This window comes from Arachis stenosperma, chromosome 10, assembly GCF_014773155.1.
Source record: "Arachis stenosperma cultivar V10309 chromosome 10, arast.V10309.gnm1.PFL2, whole genome shotgun sequence".
Lineage (NCBI taxonomy): Eukaryota > Viridiplantae > Streptophyta > Magnoliopsida > Fabales > Fabaceae > Arachis > Arachis stenosperma.
In genome coordinates, this window is record NC_080386.1 from 126,636,361 (window position 1) to 126,646,848 (window position 10,488).

At 36.2% G+C, this 10,488-nt stretch overlaps 2 protein-coding genes across 3 annotated transcripts; one reads left to right on the forward strand and one right to left on the reverse strand.

Moving 5' to 3' along the window:
• LOC130955788 (EID1-like F-box protein 2) lies at positions 1-3,024 on the forward strand. Its single transcript, XM_057882755.1, has 4 exons — positions 1-231; positions 627-787; positions 1,083-1,856; positions 2,797-3,024. The coding sequence occupies exon 3, from the start codon at positions 1,092-1,094 to the stop codon at positions 1,836-1,838; it is 747 nt and encodes a 248-aa protein (XP_057738738.1). The 5' UTR covers positions 1-231; positions 627-787; positions 1,083-1,091; the 3' UTR covers positions 1,839-1,856; positions 2,797-3,024.
• Positions 3,025-3,543: 519 nt separating this feature from the next.
• LOC130955790 (uncharacterized) lies at positions 3,544-6,645 on the reverse strand. 2 transcript variants are annotated; one of them, XM_057882758.1, is made up of 6 exons: positions 6,404-6,642; positions 6,133-6,276; positions 5,167-5,240; positions 5,007-5,086; positions 4,522-4,673; positions 3,544-3,912 (listed from the first exon to the last, which is right to left on the reverse strand). In XM_057882758.1, the coding sequence occupies exons 2-6, from the start codon at positions 6,239-6,241 to the stop codon at positions 3,848-3,850; spliced, it is 480 nt and encodes a 159-aa protein (XP_057738741.1). In that variant the 5' UTR covers positions 6,242-6,276; positions 6,404-6,642; the 3' UTR covers positions 3,544-3,847. The 2 variants fall into 2 exon arrangements, with proteins under 2 accessions (XP_057738741.1, XP_057738740.1); XM_057882757.1 differs by having other exon boundaries at positions 3,545-3,912; positions 6,133-6,258; positions 6,404-6,645.
• Between the last annotated feature and the right edge of the window lie 3,843 nt (positions 6,646-10,488).

A 10,488-nucleotide genomic window follows, 5' to 3' on the forward strand; every position in this document is an offset into this window, starting at 1 on the left:
CTTTCTTTCTCTCTGCTTCATAACCACAATGCAAAACCCAACCCAAAAGCCTTTGTTTTTTTCTCTCTCTCTCTCCTTCTTCTTAAACCTTTCTTTCTCTACATTTTTTATGCCTTGCCCTTGAGTGTTTGTTTTGTGCTTTCTTTCCCTTCTTTTGTCTGGACAGAATTGCCCCTGCTGGAAGCTGAAAATTACTGAAGGCTTTTGCTGTTGCAACTTTCTGCAAGCAAAGTTAGTTGCTTTCTATCTTTTTGCTTGTTGAATTTGCTGTTCATTTTATCAATTGCATGCAGGGAAGTGTTTCTCTCAAAAGATTTGGAGGGTTTTCAACTTCTTCTGATCCATTTTTCGTTTTTGGTTTCCTTTCTGGAAAAAAAGGAGAATGGAGGGTGTTTTAGTAAATTTAGAGAATTAGAGTGCGGTTTGTTGTGAAATCTAGTGATGGATCATTTTGGATTTTTTGTCTATTTAGTAAGGGATTCTTGTGTAACTGACTGTGCTGTGTGTAATGAACATGTTGAAGAATTTTGTTCTGTAATGTAGCTTGATTTGCATTTGTTATGTAATGTTGAGCTGTTGCTACTATGGTTAATTTATTTTCTTTTGTTTGTTAACCGCTTTTATAGATGAGATGCGGAATTTGGGGAATTTTTTGAGCTCCTAGGTGCTTGAATTTGGAAGAAATTTTTAAGGCTGATCTTGGTTGAAGTGCTGTTGCTTGAACTGAAATGAATTGAATTGAACAACCCCCTCTCTTCGGAGCTCCGTTATCGATCGAGTTTTTCTTGTAAGTGTCCGCGCCGATATCCTATTCCGCATTTGAATGTGTAGAAGATTTTGTTTCCTTTTCTTGAATCAACTTTTGAGTACTTTATGAAGATGCCTGATAAGGTGAATTCTTAATGTATGGACTAAATTCTTTTACCTGAACAATTAAGTATGGGTTCTCTTAGTTTCCAATTCTCCATGATGTAACTAGTTAAGAAATTAGGTTTCTAGGTTGTCAAATTATGAATAACCTAAAGCATGACAAATAAGAGTTGTTATAAACTAATAACTTAAAAATCTTCGAGTTTTCGCAGGTGTGGAAAATGATTCTGACAAAGCAATATAGGTGTGTACACTCAGCTAGTTGTCAATGCATCAAGGGGCATTTAAGTGAAGATGTGTTATTCTTGGTTTTTCATCGTTTGAATTGGAACCCCAAGCTAATTGCCACTCTGTCATGTGTGTGCAAATGGTTTGATGATCTTGCGAAGCGAGTACTATGGAAGGAGTTTTGTCGAACAAGAGCTCCTAAGATGATGCTTGATCTGCAATCAAGCGGAAGCCATAGTATTGATGGAAACTGGAGGCCCCTAGGGAAGCTGCTTACGTACTGTTCCGGATGCAAGAGAGGTGGTTTGTTCAAAAACATTCAGATCCCCGGTCACTTTGTATATCGGACTAGGTTTTCTAGAACATCAGGAAAGAGCTTTCTTTTACCACAGTGCAGAAATGATGTTTTATATGTGTCTGATCCTTGCGAACATCTTGACCAAGGTGAAGAAGGGGATTTAGGATTCTTCCGTGGAATTTTCAAGTCTTTTGCGACCTCGAATGTAAGGAGGATGCTTAATAACAAGGGTGCCAGGCTCCATCCAACAGAGTTTTGCCCCTATTGTAAGGCAAAGTTGTGGAGCATGCTGCAGGCTAACATGATCCCGCAAAGTGCTAGTTGCAGGTTGGGTTCATATGAAGATTGCATCGAGTATTATGTTTGCCTTAATGGGCACATGCTTGGGATCTGCACCCTGTTACCATTATCTGAATCAGAAGAGGCATCTGAGAAGGACTAAGATTGTAATGATTCTCAGGTATTTTCTCATACCTAAAAATAATGAGTTTTTCTTATGTTTAGTTTTCATTTCTCTTTTCTAATAATTTCTATATAAAAACTAAACGTTAAGATTGAAAATCCTTTTTGGAATTTTCGGCAACTGGCTTCATTAAAACTTAAACTGAGCTAAACAGCTAAATATTTTTTCATAGGTTATCTAGTTGATTAAAATCCTCAACTAAGCTTATAGAAAATTGTGATCCAGTATTGAATACTGAGCACCCAAAATCCATTTGTCTCCAACTTAATTTTGGTGTGCCTGAATAGTGGTTGTTTTAATTTTGTTATTTGCAATTTGTGTATAAAATCCCCGTAGTTTGACTCCTCAAAAATTCCCTACAGGATAGAGTATGGGGGATCAATTAAGTCTTGACTTCTCTAAAGATAATTTCTTGGTAGATTCAAGTAAAATCATGTTAAAAGCAAGATGTCAATTCCTCCTTTTATTATCACACATGTTAACAGAAACCACTTTATAGAATCAAGAACAAAGCCTGTTCGTCCTTTAGGGATGCTTGATAGTTCATGATTTTAGTATGGTACATATGGACAAGATACTTGGTAGTTTGAGAGGAGTCTTCACAAGTGGAAGTCAAGAAGCTTCTTCTATATGTTACCAGAGAGTAGGAAGCAAAGTTTCAAGGAGAAATTATTGCGTTCTTATGGGAGCACTTAATATTTAGGTTGATTATCCTCCATCTATTAATATAATAACTTTCAAATGAAAATACAATTCTTACCATAAAAAAGAACACTGATATCTCGATAGATGGGGCGTAATCCACCAAAGTGCTCTACGAGTATGCAATAATTTCTTAAGAGTAGAAGAATACGCTGAAAGGTGTACGAATGCTTGGATTGCCTACTTTTACTCTGAAGTCCTCACAATATGACATTTCTTCAATTGTTTTGAACAGATTGGCATTCCCTGTTCACATGATGTACTGGTTTGAACGCACTTCTGGAATACTCATCGGGTAAAAATTTCTGGTCAAATATGCCATTATATGAATTAAATTTAAACCATTGAGTTTGATTGATGCTGCTGCTGTGTCAACACATGCTGGCATTTTCCTACAAAGGATAGATAGTGTATGAACAAAATTTTCAACAATGAATCAAAATATCGGCTTTGTTACTGTGAACTGTGACATTCCATGAAACAATGTTTGTTGATGTGTGAATATCTGTAGTACCCGGCTGGTAGATTTGGTTGTTCTTTAATTCATAATTGTTACGCATCATTCTCATTCCTCTTATTCTGCTAAACCCAACCATCGTTATGAGGAGTTAGGTATATTCTTAGGCTTCATATTCTTTGTTTTGACGCGCAGCTTTAAATTATGAGAAAATGTGAGTCAATGATTACCAGACAAGATTCTAGTAGCCTTGAATAACACAATTCAAAAGGCCAATTTGCTATTGTGGAACAAAGTTTTGAGTAGTCTTTGTTAGGGTGACATAAATCCAAACTCATTAACAAGTCCCATTTTATCCACCATTGATGTGGGTGGGTGACTTGTTCATTTGATTTCTTAATGTCTCAAGTCTAAACTAGATCTAACACTGGCTGCCGCCGCATTTGTTGCTGGACCTTGTTCGATCACAACAACAACCATGTTCACGCTTCTTTCTCACGTTGCCTGCGTTGAACCTTTATCAAGTATTCATGTTTAAACGAGTTATTAAAATTATATAAATCAAAACAGCTGTTTAGACTCCGACGCAAGTGCACACTAATAAGGCATATCACTTCTACATGTGTTTCGTTAAGTTCACAAAGAGTTGAATTGTAACACTTGGCTGTTCTAAATGGATTGGAAAGGAAAAAGTAATTGATTCGTTTCGACTGATTTCAAGCCTTCAAGGGGAAGCGAAAATGGTGGATGGTCATAGAGAACGACTTTGTAACCTTCACATTAAATAGATTAAAATAGGTGATTTGCTTAACAAGTTGCAGTAAATTTTCTACTCAGTTTCTTCGTCGTCCTTTCCAAAGTCCAACCCAGAAATTGTCATCCTTCCAATGTTAACTGCACAATGGAAATCACCAAACGAAATGTGTGATGAAAGAATGAAAGAGGAATCATTTAAACAATGCAGAACTTGTGAAAGGAAATGTCTTAAACTGATACTGCTATTTGAAAGTGGCGATTTAACATTTCAAAAGAATGCAAGGTTCCTTCATTTGCAAGATAACCTTACAAAACTCTATCAGGAAGCCATGTGTCAGGATGCAAATACATGCCATGAAGGTAGCATCAAAATATCCTCACACGGATTAGGGTACAGGGTTTATGATATAAATTTCTGTTAACAAAATTGATTCCAAGAAGAGAAATGCCATAGTTGATTTAACAGCAGAAAAAGTATGGCATTGTCCCCCCTGCCCTTTTTCTTCAATTTGGTATGCACAAAAATGAAAATAACCGAAACATGGAAATGGCAAGGAATGCACCACATATTATAAAAGGTCTGGCAATTACCAAGAACGCAGTCAAATATAATCAAAATGAGTTTATCAGGATGATATTAAATATAAATATGCAGATATATTTAAACCTGGCACAACATAAACCAAGCTCCCCTCCTTCGTAAAACAAACAGGAAACTACTACTAGGTGAGAGTCACATTGACATACCAACGGCGTCCAGCCCCATTAATTTCGGCATGAACTGTCTTATGTGGTCTTCGGCTGCTTTATCAGCTTTCAATGTCTGGCACTCGAAAAAAACCATGATTCTTTTCTTCCCATTATTCTGTCCAACCATACCTGTGACATCCTTCTCCCAACTGTTACAAGGTGAATGCAAAACAATGAATTGAAGATCTCATCATGTAATACTCATCAAAATGAATGGAAACTTCGATTTGTAAATGTAAAGAATGTCTAGATGAGAAACCCCATTCATAGAATCTAACTATAGTTAATCCTAGTAGAGTCCAATAATTCCTGCACTATACTCTAGAACAAATACCAACATGATTACCCGATTAAGAAAATTCACTTTCATCTTAATACCGTTATTCTGGCTGTTTACCATAAAAATTTTACTGATTAGGTATCAAATATGATTTAAAAAAAAGACCCTGGTAATATATAATGTAAAGATCACCATGCCTTACCCATGAGCATGATCAATGCTATTGAACCGAGCAGCATCATGACCCTTGCACTCGACAATAGTAACTTGTTCTTTCTTTGTCTGTTTCAACAAAACCAAACAGGCAATGAAGTGCATGATGAACAGCTAAAGATAAACAACACAGAAGTCATGGTTAGTACATTGAAATCTGTGATTGTAAGCTTGATGAGGCGATAATCCTCACCCCTACTGCATTCCCTTTCACAAGGCAATTCTTTCGCCGTAGAAAAAATTGGAAAAGAGAAACACATAAGTAATCATATTAAATGGAGAAAACCGAGAATGTACATAAAAAAAAAATCCTATAGATTCACATAGGACCATGAGAAAGTAATCAACAAGGTGTAAAATAAATCCAACTCAACATCTTTTGCGATTCTGGGAAGAGTTACTCGTTGGAGGGAGGATAATGAAAGCTGTAAGCTGTGTTTAAAGTTTAAGTTTGACAATTTTAATAAGAAGCAAGTAATTCAGCTTAGGTTCAATGGTATACAATCTAAAACAGAACAAATAACAAAACTCCGCTGTCAAAACACGCTATCCGTTTGCCTAAAGCGCATTTAGAAAGAAAATTTCCAATGATAATCCCCAATCCAATGAAGAGAAAGGCAGACTAATCACCAACACTGGCTCTATGTCTATGAAAGGGTGCAATTGATTTAGACCCTACATTTATCTCATGGCATGATCTAGGTCTGTGCCTCATTTTTCATCAAAGCAAACTCAAATGATATTAGATTAACGAGCGGTTCGCTGTAAAGCATTTGGCATTTCATAGAGTTTAGGGAAGAGCTGCACCCGAATCGTGTAATGTAGACAGCCTAACCTATTGCAAACATTAGTGGCTCTACTGCTTGAACTTCTGACTTCATAGACAACTCAACCGTTACTTCAAGGTTACTTGAAACCCAGTGATAATTGCAAACACACAAAGAAATTCAATTTGCTAGCACTAGACAAAACTATTAAAGTATCACTTTTTGGTTTATATTCTAACTAATATTCAATAGTACCTAATCTCAAATTTCAGTCTTCCTAAACACATTCACAAAATTGAAAATTACTTCAAAAAGAAATAATTAAAAAAATTATAGATAATAATATACCAGAGCCATGAAGACCATAGCAGATAGAATGGGGAAGTTGGATGAAGTGTCCCGATAAAGAACCACTTGGTAACAATGCTATTGATGCCATTCCTTCCATCTCCTCCATCTTCTCTTCTATCTCCTCTGCCACAAAATTTTAACCTAAAAATAAGTGACGGAAAAATTGGGAAGCGAATTCAAACCAATAAAGTTTGGATTTTTAATATTATCAACAGCTCATGATCAAAAACCAAATTTTAAAATAAGAGGAAAAAAATAAAACACTGACCCATTGGGCAGTTAAGTTGGTTATGTTGAATGACACAGTGACAGTGCAAACTGTGAAAGCGAAAGGAAGAGAAGCTTGGTCCTCGGAGAAGAAACTGAATGATGGAAAACGAAAGCGACTCAAAGTAGCGGCATCAGTTATTAGCCACCGATTGCCGTTTTGTGGCGTCCCTGTTTCTCTCACCTTTACAGTTTACCACTTGTCGTTTTAAGTGTTTAACCCTCCTCTCACCTTTTTTTTTTTTGTCACTGCCTCTTGCCTTTTCTTTCAATGATGAACAACTAATTTTGTGCTAAATCATTAAAAATATATTTTTTAAAAAAGAAGAATGATAGAAGATTTCGCTAAAATAAACACCTTTTAGCTTATTCCTATCAATTACTTTATTAGGTGAGATTTAAAGGTCCGAAAAGAACTTAAAATTATAAGATCGAATCTTTTTTTTTTTTATTATGAAAAATTTTCGTGAATCTTATTTGTGCCATATTCTGATAAGCAGGATCTCCTAAAAATAAAGGCAAATTTAGAACATAATTAATGATACTAGATAAGAAAAAAGAAAATAACACTAGCTAAATTTTCAGAGAGAGAAGAGAGATTTAGAACATTTTTGTAAGAAAAGTGGATATATTACGATGTTGTTGAAATCTGAATACAACTGAGGTGAGCTCCTCTTTTTATAAAAGTCTCTAAACGACAGCTATATCTTACAGAATTTAAACAAGCCTATTATACAATACCAGCTGAAAGATAAGGATAAGCCTTATCTCTTCCTGACTTTTCCTAGACAAGTGATAGAGATCACTTTATTTTAGTGCACTTAATAATTGTACATAGTGGGGACATTTGTCTTCATAAATGGATGGCTTAAAATAGTCTTCTGAAAGGGTCCTATCACCGTTTGAGAAAGATGATGTGACATCACAAGCCAAATTGACAGTTCTAAAATCCATACCAGGGTCTTGTAAATAGGTAAGTGGATCTTCAGTATACCCTTTATTAGGATCTTGGGCATCTTGTAAATATGGATCATATAGGTCTGAATTTGGGCCTTCAGTATCATTTGGTATTTCTGCATCAATCCTGGTTAGGCTGGGTGGCAAGGCATATACTCTAACCCTTAGATCTTTAGAATTAAGATTTTTATTATTTGGGAGATGTCTGGATGTGCTAGGCTGATAAGGAGAATTCTATCTTGATATCAGAGTATAAAAAGTACTGTCCAAATTGGTTAATCATTCCTGAGGTTATGAATCTGGACTGAAATCCTTGGAGTGTAATTGGCGGAACATTTGATTTGAACAAGAGTCCTTCAATTACATCTTTATCTCCATATATTTGACAAAGGTATTTGGCCAAGGTATTCAAGAATGACTTTTCATCTGTAGGCCATATGGTAGAGTATCCAACAATATCAATCCTGTTCATGGTATGTGGGTTACCACCAGTGAAGTAACTTTTCTGTAAGGTGACAAAATAACAGAATTTCTATTTTGCCTGAGAAGGTTTGTCCCACAATTGATGGCGGTTAAGCATGTTGTATAACATTCCTCTCTGTGCATCAAGTGGAGCATACATAGAGAATAATCGGATCAAGTGGAATTGTGCTTGAGTGCTATTACACAAGATATGGTATATGGGGAAGATTGGCACTATGATGGCACGTGTATATATGAAAGACAGAGCCCAGATATACCACATCATTTTTTTTGGTATAGGTCCTGGAATTATTGGGATAGTGCAAAAAGGGGTATCCATGTTGAAGTACCTTGGGTTCGGATGGATTTGGGTTATGACAAGAAGCTGGTGTAACCAGTAGAACAGGGTTTGTCTGGCTAGGCAGTCTATTTGAAACTCTATTTAAGGTCTTGCTTTGAGGAAAAAATGGCCAATCTTTTTTCTATATGGGCTCCTGTAAAGCGGGCAATTAGGAAATGGAATGGTGTATGGAGAATTGTGTGTACTCATGGTGCAAATGTAAAGAACTGGTTTTGGAATTGGTTCTTTGGTCGGCCTAGATAGAAAATTAGCAATTGTGTTTTGGTGTCCCTTTATGTGTTTTATCTCAAATTTATAAAGGAAAAACTAGTCTTTTCATCGCAAAAGTTGAGAGTCTGGCAGAATCTTTTTCTTGATTTCCAGCATTGATGGGAAAGAGGTGTTATCCATCTCCACAGTGAAATGATAAGAACTGATGTGGAAATTGAATTTTTTTATCCCGCGTTTAACAACAAGGATTTCTTTGTAAGTGGCATGGTAGTGTTTTCTAATTCTTTGAATTGTCTGCTAGCATGCGCACAGTAGTGTCTTGTCCCATCAATTTCTTCAAGTAACACAGCTTTCCAGAATTAATTACTAGTATCTGTCTGTAATATCCTTTTTCCTGTGCTAGGAATCTTTAGAAGAGGGGCGTCTTGTGCTATCTTCTTTAGGGTTTTGACAACTGTGGTTTGTTCAAGTACCCATGGTGAGAGTTTTTTTTTCAAGAGTTTTGACAGTTGGTTGGTGTGTCTGGTCACATATAGTATAAAGTCTCTGATGTAGTTTACAATTTCCAAGAATTGTTAGACTTGTTTGACTGTCATGCTTTCGTCAAGGAAATGAATTAATTCTTTAGCAATATGATTTCCTAGTTAAAAAAACCCGTCTTCGAAGACTATCCCGAGGAACTCAATTTTAGTTTGAGCAAGGGAGCTCCTTTTTTATGATAGCATGATTCCCCGATCTCTAATAATTTGAGTGAATTGGGCTAGGAGTATCTTAAGGGCTTCATTATTCTTTGAGAACAGTAGGATATCATCAATGTAAATGAGTGTGGAATATAAAATAGGCTCAAAGATTTTGATCATCATTTTTTGGAAGAGAGATGGGCCCACTTTGAGTCCGAATGGCATTACTGTCCACTGATATTGGGCTTCAAGAATATAAAAGGCTGTCTTGTATCTATCTTCAGGATGAAGCTCTATTTGCCAAAAACCAGCTTTTAGATCAAACTTGCTGAATATTTTTGCTCCATTTAACCTTTGTGTAATAATTGGAATTTTTGGTAGAAAAAATTTGTCATCTTGCAAAAAGACATTGAGTGGCTTGTAATCAAAAACAAACCTCTTTTTTCTTTTATTTTGCTCAGCTTTTTTTCAACATAAAAGGCTTGACATGCCTAGTTAGAATTGGTTGGTTCAATGAGTCCTTGAACAAGAAGAGCTGCACATTCAGCTCTTGCCAACCTGAGATCTTCAAGATTCATCCCTGAGTGTGTGGCCCTTGTTGGGTTGATGTCCTCATTCTTTTTAAAAGGAAGGCAAACATAAAAATTTGGATTCTTCCATAAAGGTGTAGGGTGGTTGAATTGATCATGACGGTCATAACAAGCATTAAGGAGTTGTTGTTAGACTTCCTTGTATTCATCTAGAGCTTCCTGGATTTCAAGGATGCTTTGTATTCTTATGTAAGGTAAGAACTGCCTTTTGTAACTTAGGTCAGTGAATTTAATATGTAGCCCATGGGTTCGAGAAAAGGCATCGAATCCAAACAGGACATCTTTTTCTGGGAGTTAACTTCCTAATACCCTGAGTCAAGTGGTCTGGCATGCAAATATTTTTAATCCAATAGGGTTTTTGGAAATTAGATTAATGGTGAAGGCTTCGTTGTTGGCCACTGAAAACCTCTTATGGAAAGGCGCCCACATTTTTTTAGGTAAGACATGTGGCTTTAGGACAGTGGCACAAGATCCAGTATCCATTAGTGTAACAACTTTCAGTGGTTTATCATAGATGGAAGTTTTGACCTTTAAGTAGAAATGAGGTCGGGGAGTACCATCTATCTGCTTCATTCCTAAAGACCCAAGATATCTAAGTTCCTCTTTTGGGATTTTTGATGCTTTAGGAGTTCTTGTGGTGACAGAAGCTATTGTAAAGATTGATCTCTTTGGTGAGAAATCATCCTCTGAACTGCTTTCTTCTGAGTCAGAGTCTTGGAAAATATATTGGGTATCACCATCTTTGTCTTCTTACTCTTTAAGTACTGATTCAAGATCTTCTTCATCTTTTATGGAGGCTACATCCATCAAAGACTGAAACATTTTT

Coding starts and splice junctions, on each gene's coding strand:
- LOC130955790 (XM_057882757.1), bottom strand. Junction 5,241..6,132: donor CTATGGTCTTCATGGCTCTG/GTATATTATTAT, acceptor CTACGGCGAAAG/AATTGCCTTGTGAAAGGGAA. Junction 5,087..5,166: donor TTACAATCACAGATTTCAAT/GTACTAACCATG, acceptor TTGTTGAAACAG/ACAAAGAAAGAACAAGTTAC.
- LOC130955788 (XM_057882755.1), top strand. CDS start 1,092: ATGATTCTGACAAAGCAATATAGGTGTGTACACTCAGCTAGTTGTCAA.